This window comes from Heterodontus francisci, chromosome 23 (assembly GCF_036365525.1).
Source record: "Heterodontus francisci isolate sHetFra1 chromosome 23, sHetFra1.hap1, whole genome shotgun sequence".
In the NCBI taxonomy this organism is placed as follows: Eukaryota; Metazoa; Chordata; class Chondrichthyes; order Heterodontiformes; family Heterodontidae; genus Heterodontus; species Heterodontus francisci.
The window spans coordinates 15,510,684-15,528,520 of NC_090393.1; the positions used below are offsets into that span (position 1 = coordinate 15,510,684).

The following is a 17,837-nucleotide window of genomic DNA, read 5'->3' on the forward strand; positions in this document are numbered from 1 at the left end:
TGGTACCTCTGACAATGCAGCACTCTCTCAGTACTGCAGAAAATTATTAGCCCGGATCTTGAGCTTCAGTCTCAGGAATGGGGATTGAACCTACAACCTTCTGATTGAGAGGGAAGAGTGGTCCTCTAAGGCAAGACTGACGACAGGGTTTTACAGGGGGTGGAACTTGATCCCATCTACTGAAGACTAAATTGAAAATAGATCTTAAAGGGCAGTGATAAGCGGCTATAATTGGACTAGGGAAATTTACAATAAAAAAAATTAGCTAGGTTTTCTACCCCTGAATGTAACTCAGTGACCCCTGTTCCAAGTGTTTGGACATCCGGTGATGATATGATTGGTGTCTTTCTCTTTTTCTGTTTTCTCCCTCTCTTTCTCCATCCCCTAGTCTAACTGACCTCTTGGAAGAGCACTGAAAGATTCTCACACCACCCAGTATGCTTGGAGCTTGGAACCACTCACTGCCGTCAGAAGCAGGAGAGTGAAGCAAAGTGCAAACCAAAAAGAGATTTGGAGGCAAAACTGACATCATTGGGGGCTGTGATAATTCTCTATTGCATTTGCAGTGGATTTGTTGGCAGTAATTGAAAGAATAAAGTGCGCTTCTTTTGTGGCAGAGAGCAGCTTAGGTGAAGTAGTCTTCCGTTGGATACCTGTACTGGTAATCAGAGAAGTCGGCTGCTTAAAAGGGTGTCACTCATTTTGTGGGGTCCACGATGCACACTGCAACAGCTGTGTTTGTTAAAACTGCCACCTGACTTTGGTGAACTGGCAATTTTCCATTTGTAGTGGAATTTGATTCTGTTAACACTTTCATTCAGGCAGAATGAGCAGAATAGACGCCTCTGACAGTACCGCACTCCCGCTGTACTGCACAGAAGTATTAGTCTAAATCACATGCTCAAGTCTCTGGAGTGAGTTTTGAACCTGCAAACTTCTGACTCGCAGATAAGAGTGCTCTCTCTAAGGCAAAGCATTAAGGTTTTGTTTTTACAAAAGCTCACGTGGCTCAGTTGGGAATGCACTCACCAAGTGAGGAAATGAGGCATCCGGAAGTCAGAGATTCCCAGTTTGATCCCGAATTTTTGTTGAGTTAGGTGATTTGGCTGGGAGTAGGGGCCTTGGTTGGGGAAGCAAAGAACCTTCCAGGGTCCCTGCTGCGCCTCAGAACTGCAGTGACACCCAAGTGCCAGCTCAGGAGATATATGGATTCCTGGCACAAGTGGCTCTGTGGGTCCGCCCACTGCGGGAATGGGCTGTTCTGAGGTATCTAGAGCATTCACCCACTCAGGAAAGCCAGAAAGCTAGCATGTCAAATGATGCTTTCTAGCTGCATTTCCCTATTCTGTTTCTTGCTCTATTTAATTTTATTCAAAGGCAGGCCTCCCAGTTATATACATACAAGCATCACTTGTCTCATTTATCAATGTTGCCAAGGCTTGGATAGGGCTCTGCCTCAAGGCTTGTTTTTGAGATTGATAGATTGCATGGTCTCTCTCTGTCAATGTCTCTGTGTCTGTCTCTCTGTCTCTGCCTCTCTCTCTCTCTCTCTCTCTCTACCCTTTTGTGTGCTTTTCTCTCCTGAGTTTGAACCTCTGCAAACCTTTGCAAAAAAAGTAGACAATTATAAAGTGCTGTTGTCTTCACCCATGACAGCATACTTTTAGCAATGACCTCACCAACCTAATCTCTATATCCTCTACTTTCCCTCTATTTCACCCTCTTTCTTGCTTATTGTAGAAAAGAAATAAACAACAGCAGAAGGAGATATTAGGACAGATTACCAATCTTAGTCAAAAGGTATATTTCAAAGTGTGTCTTAAAGGAGGAGAAGCAAAGAGGTTTAGGGAAGGAATTGCACAGTTCAGGGCCAAGGTAGCTGAAGGCATAGCTGCCAGTGTTTTTTTTTATTCATTCATGGGATGTGGGCGTCGCTTATTGCCCATCCCTAATTGCCCTTGAGAAGGTGGTGGTGAGCTGCCTTCTTGAACCGCTGCAGTCCATGTGGGGTAGGTACACCCACAGTGCTGTTAGGAAGGGAGTTCCAGGATTTTGACCCAGCGACAGTGAAGGAGTGGCAATAAAGTTCCAAGTCAGGATGGTGTGTGACTGAGACGGAAACTTGCAGGTGGTGGTGTTCCCATGCATCTTCTGCCCTTGTCCTTCTAAGTGGTATAGGTCGCTGGTTTGGAAGCTGCTGTCGCAGGAACCTTGGTGCACTGCTGCAGTGCATTTGTAGATGGTACACACTGCTGCTACTGCGTGGGGGTGGATGTTTAAGGTGGTGGATGGGGTGCCAATCAAGCGGGCTGCTTTGTTCTGGATGGTATCGAGCTTCTCGAGTGTTGTTGGAGCTGCACCCATCCCGATGAGGTGATTAAAATTGGGGATGCTCAAGAGGCCAGAATTGGAGGAGCGCAGAGATCTTGCTGGATTGCAGGGCTGGAGGAGATTATAGAGCTAGGGAGGGGTGATGCCGTGGAAGGATTTGAAAACAAAGATGGGAATTTAAAAATGAAGACATTGCTTGACTGGGAGCCAACATAGGTCAGCGAGCACAGGGGTGATAGGGGAACGGGACTTGGTGCGAGTTAGGATATGGGCAGGAAGTAGTGATCCAGAGAGGGACAAGCTTGGATTTCGAAAGCCATGAAGATTGAAAAATGAAGATTTGGTCATATACACGAATGGTTGGTAGACTGAAAATGAAGAAAATGCCCATTGTGGAGTGATCAGGATCTGTGTGATGCTGCATCAGTCAGTTTGTATCCTCTGCTGAAAGCTCATCAGCTTGTAACATTAACCACCATTCCCCTCCCTCCCCACTCCTATTGCCACAGGTGCTGCCTGACCTGCCGTGTGTGTCCAGTGTCGTCTGATTTTATTTCAGATTTCTAGTATTTTGTTTTTGGCGAGCTTCAATATAATTCTGTATAATTAGCTGAAATACTGAATAAATACATCACACATTTGCTGAGGAAATTGATACACTGCAAAAGGCTGTTACACACTATAAACTGGGGCCAAATAATGCAATGGTGTGGCTGTTAGGGGAAATGGGACATTTCGCAGGAGGAGTGTCTTTTTGCCTCGTCTGGTTTTGTGAGAGGGAAGAGGTGTTTAGGAGGGGCTGCAGGTGGCTGCCCAGTGACGGTGAGAATTGAAAATGGTACAAAAAGATCTGGTTTTAAATGCTGCCTTTATTTTATAAAAGAAAAGACAGTGGGTATGGACAGAAACAGAATGAGCCTATTTGCACGAGTGTGCAATATTGTCCATGTACAGTCAAACCATTACACACAGTGGCGCAGTGGTTAGCACCGCAGCCTCACAGCTCCAGCGACCTGGGTTCGATTCTGGGTACTGCCTGTGTGGAGTTTGCAAGTTCTCCCTGTGTCTGCGTGTGTTTTCTCCAGGTGCTCCGGTTTCCTCCCACAAGCCAAAAGACTTGCAGATTGGTACGTAAATTGGCCATTATAAATTGCCCCTAGTATAGGTAGGTGGTAAGGGACAGGTGAGGATGTGGTAGGAATATGGGATTAGTGTAGGATTAGTATAAATGGGTGGTTGATGGTCGGCACAGACTCGGTGGGCCGAAGGGCCTGTTTCAGTGCTGTATCTCTAAACTAAACTAAAACATCTGCACCTTTTTATTCAATTGCCCTATCAAGTTTGGGGGGGGGGGGGGGGGTGGGGGTATGAGGGGGAACCCCAGCTCTTTTGAGCCTGTGTAAAATCTCTCCTTCACTACCCTGGCCCTCGATCCCGGGTTGTGATGCCATTTGAAGTACTGATTCTGTAATGCCTCCAGAATACTTCTGAGCATCCATTTTAAAGCATGAAATACAGGCACTCTGAGAGGTGCCAATACAATATCTCTCTCTATAATATCTAGGATGCAGGTCAATACAGAAAAACACCTGCACTTTGTAAATGGACATCAGACTACATGCAATTGGGAGAAGGAGCATGAGTTAACACAGTAATGCTGTAGGTTGGGAGGTCGTTATACAGCAGAGCTGTGGTGCCTGCTGACTGTTGGCATTTCTAAGACTTGTCCTTCTTGGTGTGGTAGATTCTGATGTGCAGTAAGCTCCTTTGCCTGATGGAAGAGGGACTCGAAAAAAATAACTTGGCCTACTTTGCTATTCTGCTGTCTGCTTCAGTAGGCAGTTTCCATTGATGGAGAATTAACACAAGACAGTTCCCAACCACAAGGTCCCCTGGGATTAATTCAGAGCAAATTTATTATAACGGCACAACGTGCAAAGGCAGGCTTTAACATCCGAGAGGGAATTTATTGTATTCTCAAAGGGAGAGCTATGAATTGACGTAGTTAGTTATCATGCCTTCACTCCCCATCTCGCACCGATTATCTTCCACTTACCCAGGTTTTTTGTGAACCTTTTGCTATGGGGGACTCTGGTGTCCCCCCCACCCTGCCCTCCCCACTGTCCCCCACCATCACCTCACTCCCCAGTAGCACTGCATTGCCTCCTTAGCCTTACCTGGAATGTCTGTGGTGGGCAAGGAAAAAAGTGACCATCTACATGGCTGGTCTCGGGCTGTTTCTGTGCCAACCCAATAGGCGCAGCAACTCCGAGTTTCTTTTCTTTCCCCACTCCGGCTTCTCCTTCATTCTTATGAAATGATTATTTAGGGAAGCGTGAGAGCAAATCCCAAATGAAAGGTGATTTTGAGCTCTGGCCTCGCTAACTGAAGTATCAAACACTCAATTGCTGCGTTGAGCAGGCCTATCTTTATCTCTGAAATGCCAAAAATCCCAATGGCCCAGTGATGTCATCGGTGCTAACTGTCCAGTAAAATTCTGTAAATTTACATCAACTGAAAAGTGAAGCGAATGTTAATCAAAAATGGTTTCAAACTGCACAAGAAGATTCACTCACCAGCTCGACAGACCAAGTCAAAATTAATTGGTTGCTGAGGTGCCCATGATTAATGACGATGGTCGATCTCCACTAATGTCAGTCCAGCTCTGGAGTATTTCTGAATATTGATGACTTTATTCTCTTCCCTCCTCCTCCTCCTCCTCCTCCTCCTCCAACTCTCTCTGCTGGGAGGATTTGCCCACAGTGATATTCCAGTATCTCAACTCACCATCCTCCATCTACACCGTGAGTGTTATCCAACAACGGGGCTCAACCTGTCCAGCCAACGCTCAGAGCTTTATGCAGCAGTGAAGATTCTCCTGAGGAAATCAGTTGAACACTGAGGAGCTAACTGTTGATTGATAACAGGCTGATGTGGTGCCTGTATTCAGAAAGGCTGAGGGAAATGTAACAAACACAAGCATTTCCAGTCTTGCTTCCATTTTTTACAAAAATAATGGGGTTGGTTATCGAGCGAATCTTTGCTTCTCTTTTCTCCCCAGGAGGGTTAATGAGACCGGTGACGACACCGCACAGAGTGCAGATGAACATCTCAATTTGCCCACTTCACAGAATGACAGCGCAGTTTAACATCCACACAGTGAATTTTGCAACTGACGTCCGATTTCGAGTTGACCTTTTGAGGGGCCATTTTGCAGTTACTTCATCCAGCACAACTGTGACTGGAGGCTGTGAGAAGATATTTAGAAAGATTTTGTAGGAGCTTAAAATACCAGATATCTTGTCCTTTTTTTTTAAAGAAAAGCAAATTGGGAATGCTTTTATGAGAGCATTTTTAACCATTTGCATGAGAGGGTGAATCTTGTAATGTAGTGAGTGAGGGGTTGGTGTGGTGCTTGAGTAGTGTGGGAGGATGGTGTGAGTGTTGTGGGAGAGTGGGGGGGGGGGTGGGGGTCGCTGGTGGGTGTTTGGTGAATGTGTGTGGGTGGGTGAGTGAGTGTGTGCATATGTGTAGGGCACTGAGTGCAGGTGTGGGGGTGCCGGGGGGATCAGTGAGTGAGCACGTGAGTGTGTATGTGGGCAGAGTGAGTGTGTGGCGAGGTGAGTGTGTGTTAGTGAGTGAGTGTGTGTGAGTGCATCTGTGGCGTGGTGAGTGTGAGTGAGCGAGTGTGTGGCAAAGTGAGTGTGTGTGAGTGAGTGTGTGGCACGGTAAGTGACTGTGAGCAGTGTGTGGGCAGTGAGTGTGCGTGAGGCATGGTGAGTGTGCATGTGGGCAGTGAGTGAGCATAAGGCGCAGTGAGTACGTGTGAGGCGCGGTGAGTGTTGGTGCTGTCGTGTACCCAATAGACCAAAAAGCTGAAAATCCAGAGGTACCCTCTTAGATAAAGGACAAGCATCAGATTTATCGACAATGGGATTGCAGTTCAGATATCTTTCTTCACCACATTAATCAATAAATAATATACTGTGTGCACCTTCTGTTTAAATTAAAATGAAACATTTTAGTTGTTAAGTGAAAAGTGTGCTGGTGATCATTCAATGGAGATTTTGGATGGAGGGAGGCAGGCTGAATATGATAGATGTCATTACTCTGTTTCCATTAAAAAGCTTTGAAATAGAATGAAAGATTAATGGATACCCTGGAGAAGGTTCAGGCCACAATCAAAGGAAGACACTCCGATGGTTTGTGTGTAAAGAGTAACTCGGGAGTGGGTCATCGGCTGGAATCCAAGGGTTTGGATCATTTATTAGCGATGCCCATGAGTGAGGTACAGGCCGGAATTTAAACATTTAGCCAGAGTTCACGCAGAATTTATTGCTCATTAAACCTCTGCTCTGTGTCTGCTCTACATGCACCTTGTTATCAATTTACTATTCTCAGTGAATAATGTGTTAATGAGTAAAAGGAAGCTAAGTCCCAGTTGTGCTAGATTTGATCGGTGCGCTGTTCCTGTTGTCCTGATCCCATAGACTGAAATTTCAAAAACAATGGATGTGGTCAGTGAACCTGCTGAGGACGATCTGATTGAAAATTGATTGCTACTGGGTTCTGAGCAGCGGTTTTACAATCCCTAATTTGCATGTGAATCAGTCTTCAGGCAGAGGTTTTGGGCACCGGATTTCAAGCTGAGAACTTCACAATCTCATGCGACCTCCTCATGAGCAAAATTGCCACTGCGGCCTCAGTTGGTGCAAGACCTGCAATTAGGCAGCTGCCTTGTCTTGGGTTTAGATGGTACATGCTGGAGGATGTATAAAGTGCGTGTGTGTATGTGCATGCATGGAGCAGTGTTTCAGAAAATCATCATGCAGCATGTTTGGTATGCACGATACAAATCTCCTTTTGTCAGTCGTGGCTCAGTGGGTAACACTGCCGACCTCTGAGTCAGAAAGCTGTAGCTTTAAGTCCCACACTCGCACTCTGGAGACTTGAGCACAAATTCTAGGCTGACATTCTGGGCTGAATTGTTCCATTGCCATGGAGACAGGGTTGGAGGCGGGGGTGGGGCAGGAAAATAGGGGGTAGCCGTGTCGGATGGCTCCCCAAAGCATTCCTGCCGGGGAACTGGCCTGGGGCGGCCTGGGAAGAGGATCAAATGCCCCCTGCATGGAGGTGGGCAGCCAATTAACATTGTTAAGGCCAAATTAAGGGCAATATTACGGCCTCGCTGGCATTTTGCCGTGGCTGAGCGACCTCTCACCATGTACGGAAGCTGCCAGCTCAGTGGGGGCGGCCTCCCTGCGGCAGGTTGGGGGGTGGGGGGGGGTTGCCATCGAAGCCGGAGGCTCCATTCCTATTGACGGGGCCACGGGCAAGAAAGGCCGCACTTGCGGCATGAAACGATCCACCCAGAGGGGTTTCCTCTCCGTTCCGAGGGGCCTCACAGCTTCACCCCTCAGAATTTTTCATTTATCTGTGAGCCTCAGAGGATGCCTCCATTTTGAGCCGCCCTCACGGTCTCCGACCGACCTCAGCAGCACCCACCTCTCCGGTAAGGCTGTTGACGCTTTAGAGCGGCCATCCCTCTGATTGGTCCGGCAGCATCAGGAGCCCGCCCACCATCCTTGATAGGATGGCGAGCTCAGAGGCGGCCAATTAGAAGGACACCTCTGGCAGGATTGCGACGCTGATCCCACTCCTGGCATCTGCGGGCTGGGACCCCCATTTGGTCCCAGCGTTGGGTGTCCTGAAACACACAGAAAAATCCAGCCCTCTCAGTGCAGTATTGAGGGAATGCTGCACTGCTAGATGTGCCGTCTTTCAGATGAGATGTTAAACCGTGGCTCGTCTGCTCTCTTAGGTAGATGTAAAAGATCCCATAGCACTACTTCAAAGAAGAACATGGGAGTTCTCCCTGAAGCCCTGACTAATATTTATCCCACAATCGACATCACTAAAACTGATTGGTCATTATCACATTGCTATTTGCGGGATCCTGATGTGTGCAATTTGTTGCTGCATTTCCTACATCACAACAGTGACTACACTTCAAAAGTACTTCATTGGCTGTACAATGCTTTGGGATGTCCTGAGGTTGTGCAAGGCACTATATAAATGCAGGTAAAGCGCTAAATTTAAAAAGAGTTGGAGACACAGATAAATGAGGTAGTTGTAGTTAACTGACACCTATTTTAGATTTGAGTAGATTTTAGCAGGAAGGGAAAGATTGGGGGAGGGAGGAAGGGAATGAGTTCCACCTTTTTGAGGTCTTGAGAAAGAGTTAATTTAAATATATCTCAGACAGATAAACCAGCGCTCTCAAACATTTTGACAAACCATCATCAAGGTGTTGTTGCTGGGTCGTGTGCTCCCAGGCTGAGTGCAGTGCAGCTGGGTACAAAGTAGAGTTCCCTTTATTTTATCCAACAACGTGGCTTTGCTCAGCCTCAGAACACTCCTTCCTGCACCAGCCTTCTTTCTGGCCATTACTAATGAGAGTGCCAAATTGGGTCAGTTTTGTGCTGTTGGCCCATGCCTATATTTGGAATTGGGTTCGAGACTCATTTGGCCAAACTCCAATGAGCAGCAAAGGCAGGAAATGTTTTTTGAGTCTGGACTGGGTTTGAATCTAGGTGACATGATTTGTACAAGTTGGGATAGATGCAGTAGTTGATGCTATGCTATCTCTGCAACCTCTCTTGCCTCCTTTGCTCTCTTGTTGATTCATATTCATACGCATAGACCTGTCCTCTGCAGGCAAAAGGAACAGGTCCAGCCTTTGTGCCTTTTTTGAATGAAACAAAAGCATGGGGGACAATAGTTCCCTGTTCCATTCTGCATGGCAACATCTCGACCAATCAGAGTCCACCTACCAACCAATCAGCACCCTTTTCTCAGGCAGTATAAATTGTAGCTCCCTTTGAAATTTGGCATTCTTGTATCTGTCCTGATCGCAAGATGAAAAGCTTCAAGAGCATGTCTCTTTTTTTTCAGTGATAGAGTGTATAGGGGAAGACAGGACAGTTTTCTTTGGGGAACTCAGTGACAATTAAACGAGTGATGGAGAGAGATCAAGTCAGTGGGATTAGTTTTAAATTGGTTTTATCTCGGAGCTAATACCGACGCAATGGTCCAAAAGGTCTCCTTCTGTGCTGTACGCTCCTATAGTCTACTGACAATCATGCGCTGGCGTTTTGCAAGCTGTACAGTGTCGGATGACAGTGACCATTTTGACAGATGGGCCCTGAGGTTTACGGGGAGGATGTGGAGGAGACCGTAAATGCCATTAACATTTTTTTTTTTAGCTCAGTCAGCTCTGGTCAAAGGCTAGGAATCCTGCGGCGAGTAACTGACCTCCTGACTCCCCAAAGCCTGTCCACCATCTACAAGGCTCAAGTCAGGAGTGTGATGGAATACTCTCCACTTGCCTGGATGGATGCAGCTCCAACAACACTCAAGAAGCTGAACACCATCCAGAAGAAAGCATCCCACTTGATTGGCACCCCATCCACCACCTTCAACATTCACTCCTCCCACCACCGACGCACAGTGGCAGCTGTGTGTACCATCTACAAGATGCACTGCAGCAACTCACCAAGGCTCCTCAGACAGCACCTTCCAAACCTGTGATCTCTACCACCTAGCAGGACAAGGGCAGCAGATACATGGGAACACCACCATCTGCAAGTTCCCCTCCAGGCCACACACCATCCTGACTTGGAACTATATCGCTGTTCCTTCACTGTTGCTGGGTCAAACTCCTGGAAGTCCCTTCCTAACAGCACGGTGGGTGTACCCGCACCAGATATTCTCCAGAAGTTCAAGAATGTAGCTCACCACCACTTTCTCATGGGCAATAAATGCTGGCCGAGCCAGTGACACCCACATCCCATGAAATTAATTAAAAAAACGTTTACTGCCTGGCAGCTGACCACATGGACGTAGGCAGAAAGCAACTCCAGCGGCAGGAGGACACGACCAGGCCTCTTGGTGATGACCACCGGCAATTGGAAAGTAGAAAAGGCCTGGAAATTGGGAATGACAAGAGCGAGGCCGCGGTCAGGAGGAGAGAGGCCACGATCAGCTGGGGTGATGGAAGAGATCCGCCATCAGGAGGGGTGGGTAGAGAGAGTTTGTTGATTGGGAGGGGGTAGAGTTGGTGATTGAGGCCCTCAACTCTCCGATATCTGCCGCTATAAAAAAGGAGGCCAGGTCATGCGGATGAGTTGTGGGGGTGACAGTCCCCGTATTTAACTCTTGAACCCCAAAGCCTCTCCTGCCCATCTTGCGGGGGGGTTAGTATTGAGGCCGTAACGTCTATTCATTCAGCATTTTCAGTGGCAGCTAATCATCGGGAGAGCATTCACTTCCAGTCCCTTCACCCGTCAAATTACTGGTCCAGCTGAGAAGCAGTCAGACGCAGCCTTGGCCATGAAGGGGTTAAGATGGAAATGACTGTCGACCCCAGATTGGAGATTGATGAGGTACAATGGTTGGACGTGACAGAGATTGGGAGCAGTGTCGTTATCGACAAGAGCTCAGGGCAGCAAGCATTGTTTATCAGGAGCAGGCTCGGGCTGACTGTTGCTATGGAAATAGACCGGAAGGAGCTTCAGATGGAGACGTGAAGATTGCTCATCTAATTCCACTTAGAAGTTCTCCTTGCAAATTGACAATTCAGCATATACTGTCCAGTTCTGATCACTACTCCTTGCCTGTTCTTTCTAGAAGCTCTTTAAATTTACTCCGTTATCTTCTGACTCACCAGCTCTTATTTCAAGGCTACGGTTTTACTGTAGCTATCGATCCCAAGTGGCTGGGAGGCAAAGTATCAGCTAAGTTAACAAAGCAGACTATAAATCCAGTGTTCGCAGCCAGGAGGAGGGGCTCTGTGTGTACGTGCTTAGACATACTGCTTCCACGCTCACCAGCTAAACATTAAGCTGAGGGTAAGGGGGTCAATTTTAACTCTTATCATTAATGTAAATGGGCCATGTTGGATCAGTTTCCCCCTCAGTGAAAATCGGGAAAGGGGTTTCCCCATCGGCTGATCCAATATTGCCCCATTTTACACTGTTCCCAAAGATAAAACGACCCCCGGTACTCTGGAAAAATATTGCACTCTGCCTTCGGAGTACCCAGCAGTTGCTGGAGCACTTTCTTGACCTAGATTTGATGTCACAGTCACGGTGCTGTGGTGTGAAATGGTTCACCCCCACCCCCCTACCCCCCTCCATTTTGCACTGCTCTACACTTCAGTCAGGACCCACTCCAGTATTAATGTCGTCAGTTTGTCAGAGCCTGCTTCCAATGAATCAGAAGTGCCATTACAATTGCACCTCAACTTTTCAGCCAGAACTGCCCACAGTTTTCCCTCCCTTTTTAAAATCTGGAGTTGTTTTGTCCCCTCTCCCCACCATTTTTAAGTGTGGTATCCTGCACTCTGTGCCTTATCCCTTCGTTGACATTTGCCCTTAAAATCCCTTCGTATATATTGATAATAAAGAAAGACTTGTATTTATATAGCACCTTTCACAACCTCAGGACATCCCAAAATGCTTCACAACCAATGAAGTACTTTTGAAGTGTAGTCATTGTTGTAATGTAGGAAACAGGGCAGCCAATTTGCAGCAAACCTGTATAAACAGCAATGTGATAATGACCAGGTAACCTGTTTTAGTGATATTGATTGATGGATAAGTCTTGGCCAGGGAAGAACTTGCCTGCTCTTCTAATTGGAATAATGCCATGGGTTCTTTAACATCCATGTGAGAGAGCAGACGAGCCCTCGGTTTATTGTCACCTCCAACAGTTCAGCACTCCCTCAGTATCGCACCAGAGTGTCAGCCTTAATCATTGTGCTGAAATGTCTTGAATGCACAAGCTGCTGATTCAGAGGTAAGAGTTCTACCAACTGAGCCACAGCTGACACCATATGGATTATCAATGATGAATCAATCAGGGTGATCTGTCAGAGAGGTGCCGAGCTCAATGAGCCAAAACCTCCAATGATTGGTGGCTAGGATTGCCAGGGTTGTCTTCAGGTATTAAAGATTAAACTCCTGGGTACAACTGCGATACACCCAGAAAAATCATAGGGGCATTACAAACAAATTGAGTATCTCTTACAACTTCGAGCGCTTTCGTTTATTAGTCGTATAAATGTTAGGAATGGCGGGGACACGAGCTGTTCGACTGGGTGAGGCAGGAGGTCATGTGATGAAACTTCCAGGAATCGGCTCAACCAGAGTTGGCAGCTCTGTTGGTGGCCAGTTGATCATGTGGTTGCTGTGAGGCATCGGACTGAATTTTTAGCACTGATTGTAGTGAGGATTGAGAGGTCGAAATGTTGAAAAGTTAGTGGTTTTAATGTGGGTGTCTCTTTACTCCATTTAATGTTTGCCTCCTCTCATCAGCAGTGTTCTTTCTGTCCCCTTCCCAGCTGCAGTGGAAGCCTGTGTGCTGCACGGACTCAAGCGAAGGGCGGCCGGTTTCCTGCGGAGTAACAAAATCGCCGCCTTGTTCATGAAGGTGGCGAAGACCTTTCCATTGGCCGAGGAGCTGTGCAGGAAGGTGCAGGAGTTGGAGCAGCTGATTGAGAGCAGGTAATGCGATGTATAGAGGATATAGTAGGGAAGATTGGGCAGGCTGGGGCCAACATTACCTGTAATTCTTTCTCGAGTGTGCGGGTGTTTCCTTTAAGTGCGTGGCTGCTTTAAATTTTATTGCACGACCACACACACGCAGTAGTTTACAGGGGCCGACTTGTGCACAGCCTGCGTTAGGACTTGCCCACTGCTGCAGGGCCGCGGAGATTAGTTGGAGCATTGGTTAGGGCTCTTTTATTCTCTCCAGAAAAGATGTGGGGGGGGGGGGGGGGTGACCTGATAGAGCTCTCAAAGATTATGAAAGGGTTTGATAGGGTAGAGGTCGAGAAGATGTTTCCACTTGCAGGTGAGACCAGAACCAAGTGCCATTAATATAAAATAGTGACTAATAAATCCAGTAGGGAATTCAGGAGAAACTTTTTACCCAGAGAGTGGTGAGAATGTGGAACTCACTTCCACATGGAGTAGTTGAGGTAAATAGCATAGATTTAAGGGAAGCTAGATAACACATGAGGTAGTAGTGGTAATCTGCCCAAGGGCAGGTCCTCTGCTCATTTCTCCACTCCTCACCGTCCTGCACTTTACTTTTCCATTGCTCGTAAGAGCCTCCCAGTTCTTAACTTCCATGAGAAATGAGCAATGTACTAGAGAAAAAGGTACATGAGGTGATTTCCCATTGCCTTCCTCATGTGCTTTAAAGGAAACACAAGTCCTCCTCCTGAAGAATCTTCCATCTGTAAGCAGCTGTTGTCCCTCAAGGTTCTAGCTCTTCCACCATCACCACCAACAACTCACTGGTTGCACTGTTGGCCATGGCTCACAACCCTGAGCATGGGACCCCTACCTGGGCCTGGGGTGACTCGTAAAAGAGCAGGGACGACCACTCTCTGAGGTCTCAAAAGGCCCTGCTACCCACACAAGGAAGAAAGGAATAACTCAATATGCAAAGAGGGTGAGATGAACTGAAGTGGGAGGAGGCTGATGTGGAGCAGAAACCCCAGCATAAACTAAGGCCTGTTTCTGTGCTGTAAATTCAATGTAATATTGAGTGGCAAAAATGGTTTATTTTTCTCTAAACAATTCCCCGTCAACTTTGATTCACAAACTGTTTCATTAACTCTGGAGTTCTGTGCTGTGTGGACGTGGACAGGGTTCATGAGCTAACGTGGCTGCTTCAGACTGTCCTTGTCCTTTATTTGTGGATTTCAGTCTGTAATTATGAGAACTGCTGTTCGTGCTGCAGGCAGAGTTTAAAAATTAGGAAGGTAAGGTTGAGGAGGCAAGTCAGACTAAAGGTTTTTACAAACAGGATAATGGGATTTTGGAATAAGACATTAGGAAAGGCCATGGCAGTGGGCAGTGTAAATGGGTACCATTGAGGGTCATGCCATCAGCTGCCAAGGCCCTAAGCTCTGTAATTTCCTCCCGACACCTCTCTACCTCGCTTTGCTCCTTTAAGACGCTCCTTAAAACCTACCTCTTTGACCAAGCTTTTGATCACCTATCCTAATATCTCCTTATGTGACTCGGTGTCATATTTTGCTCTGTGAAGCCCCTTGGGATGTTAAAGGTGTAATATAAATACAAGTTGTTGGTTGAATTTTGCCTGCTAGGCCAAATGGTTCTTCCCTGTTAAGAATTTTCTCCTCCTAATAATACACTGCTTGAATCTACAGAAAGACCCAAGGTGCAGCCCCCCAGGAGAATGTTCGAAAATCTCAGAAGGTGCCAAACCTGTCTGCTCAGGCTGTCAAACATCTGTGGATCCGCACTGCCCTCTTTGAGAAAGTCCTGGACAAAATTGTGCAGCACCTGGTAGAGAACAGTAGGTTGGTACGGAGCTGGTTCAACCACGGCTCGAAATAATAAACCCCTTTTTTCAAGGAACTGAGTGAACTCCCCGGCAGGTTTACTCCCATTGGTTGACTTTATAATAGCGCATGAGAAGCCTTCCTGTGGGTACTGCCTACTCTTGACTTCTTCCAAATTTTAGCTGTTTGAGCAGCTGCTGAGACCAGCATTCCTTCTTTTCTGCCTGTCCTTGATTTGGGAAGGCTTTCCTTTGTATTCCTCTTCTCCCAGCTCCTGCCACAGCCCCGAGGATGCTCCCATCCTGCACTCCTGAACTATGAACCTGTGAAGGGCATCCTGCTCTCACCATTAGCCAGTAATATTTGTGCTAAATGATAGGGTGGCTGAGGTACACGGCATGGGGTGGGTTTTAGTTGGCAGCGGGAGAAGAAAATGGCGACTGGCACCTCCCACGCGATGGCTAACTTAAATAGCCGGGTCGGCACCCCCCCCCCGACACTAATCACGTGGAAGGGGGCGGGCTGTCCAACACCTGCTATGGCGTCAGCTGCCACTATTTTGAAAGATCAGCCAACCCTGCCGACAAATTTAAATTTTTTAAAGAGACACCCCCCCCCACCACCAAATATACGGAATAAAATTCTAACCTGCCTTTCCCACCCCGCAATAACAATCCTGAAAACACTTACCTTTGAAAATATGACTGTTTCCTCTCCGCAACAGACTTCACCAAGTTAAAAGTTCACCCCTTCCCACCATCCCCTACACCCATTACGATTATTTGACCCCGTTTCCTCCCTCCCACCCCCCCCCCCCCCCCCCCGCACTAAAAATTTCAACTCCCCCCAACCAGTGTGACACCTGCTTTCCCCAGACGGGGAATTGAAGGTGTGGGAATGCTGTCTGCCGCACTGAAGATCACGGCGGGTCTGGAAGATGGAAGGTAAGGTCATTTAAATGTATTCATTTTATTGATTTAAATATTGGAATTTTCAAGTCCTGTTGCTCGGTGGCGGGGGAGCCACCACGAAACCTCACCGCCGCCGGGAGGATTGGGCTGGGCCTTCTGCTGCCGGCCTCCATGGCGGGCCTCTGCCGGAACCATCTTCCGGCCCTCCCCCTCCACGGAGCCATCATCGGGGGCTGGGTAAAATCCAGCCCCACATGTGCAATGTTGCCATTATTAGTGGCGTCAAATGTCCTTCACTGCAGGGAGCTGTGCTGACTGATCAGGCGGTTCCCTGCAATGTAGGAAATATGACTCTGTTGGTATAGCTGCAAACCTGGACAAGTGAGCAACCCGGAATGGTGCGTTGCTGCAGGGTGTTTTCCTGAAGCAAGAGAAAAGGCATTAATCTCAGGTTGGGAGTGCATTAAACCCCAAAGTTAGAGGGGTGAATGGGTGACTGTTCCCTCCCAAGTCAATGCTGATGGTCACTGATCCCCATAATGGGAAGATGTACCAGGGTGATCTGGGTTGACTTAACCTCTGGATTCCTCTGAGATCCAGTTGGATGCCTTTAATTTCTTCTCCCCTTTCCTCTTCCTCCTCTCAGTATAACTCCAACCATTGTAGCAGCTCCCAGTATAACTCCAAGCCATGTATCAGCCCTCCCACCCTACAAAAGATACTGACCAAGGTCAAGGGCTCACATGTTGGGGAAAATCACAAGTAAAGGACAAGCCTATTCTCTGTAGCTCTTTGATGGGATATATTAGTGTTTCACCAATGAAGAAATTCTTTAACACAACAAGTCCCTGGGTGGAAAATGCCAGTGTTTAAGATTGTCGGGTGATACTGACTGAGATATGTTGGTATCCAGCATAAGTGACTCCGTTGTGTCTGGAGAAATGGAAATCCTTCGGTGAGATCTCTGTTGGTTATAATGGGCACACTGTGAATAAGTTGGGTGCAATCTGTACTTTGTCATCTGTATTTATCTTGCAGCAGTGCACATATATGTTTGCTCCTTGGATCCGAGGTTGCACAGAATGCAGTGGACGTGTTACATTGTACACTGGATAGTGGCTCATGCACCTCTAGTACCGTGCTAGTCCCTATGATATTCTGCACCCTACATTTGCTCTGCCGCACCTGTGCTTACCTGAGCATGATATTTGGTCCCAGAACTGCTCCACTGAATTTCCGTCCCTCCCCATCCACTCCACGCCTTCTAGCCCTGCCTCCTCCCGTTCCTTTCACCCCTCCCATTCCGCTCAACAGCACACAGATTGGGAACAGCAATTTATGCTACATGTTACAGGGCTGTTAACCTGGTAAAGTCACTGGGCATGTTACCAGCTTTGTAAACTAAGATGAAATGACTCGTCTTTTTTTTTAAGTATATTGTTCGTTATGAAAATAAAATCCAGACGGCTGTCAGCCGGCTCAGAGCTAAAGACGTCTTGTCTCTTGACAGAAGTGGATCAACGCACAGGTCTACAGGCCTGCTTGGGGACCCCAGCCAAATAAGGGAGCCTTCTACCCCTCGCCAGAATTTTTCATGGGTGGTCTGGTGCTCGGGCACACAGGAGTGCAGTGGCCTCACTGGGCTTTATCTCAAATATCGAGGGCAAGCCTCAGGCCTAGCCTGGTGTCATTGCTCCATTGGTCCGCTTCAAAATATTCCGGTGGACCTGCATCAGTGCAAATTTCAGCTGAGGGCAGGATTGGGCGTAAGGCCCTATGGTTGCACAACCTGCTGGCACTGCCCTTCTGGGCTGGCAGGTAAATGATGGCCACTTCACTGTCATGCAAGAACCCATATCCCCGTGAAGAGGTTAATGCTTTCAGGAGAGGAAAGAAAATGGAAGTTTAACAACACAGGAAAAAATGCTGTCGACAGAAATAGTGACAATTGAGAAAGACAAAATATTTCTGTATCTTCTTTCTCCTCAGTAAATACTACGAAAAGGAGGCTCTTCTGATGGACCCTGTGGATGGGCCGATATTGGGTTCTCTGTTAGGTGAGCACTGTAGGATTTTACACTGGCTATTAAGGCAAAGATGGCTGCCGTGTGGAGGCCTGCACAAAGAGGATTTGCATTGTCCTAAATGGGAAGCCTAATGCTACAGCAGTGATTGGGGATTTCTGCTCCCCTCCAAGTAATGATTGAAAGTGACTA

At 47.3% G+C, this 17,837-nt stretch overlaps 1 protein-coding gene across 1 annotated transcript in view; it reads left to right on the forward strand.

Moving 5' to 3' along the window:
* Positions 1 to 17,837, forward strand: part of sgsm1a (small G protein signaling modulator 1a) — a 155,185-nt gene that overhangs the window by 62,053 nt on the left and 75,295 nt on the right. The window contains exons 4-6 of the mRNA XM_068055479.1: positions 12,734 to 12,896; positions 14,576 to 14,728; positions 17,611 to 17,678. Of these exons, the coding sequence (XP_067911580.1) occupies positions 12,734 to 12,896; positions 14,576 to 14,728; positions 17,611 to 17,678 (384 nt within the window). The remainder of the gene's footprint in view (positions 1 to 12,733; positions 12,897 to 14,575; positions 14,729 to 17,610; positions 17,679 to 17,837) is intronic.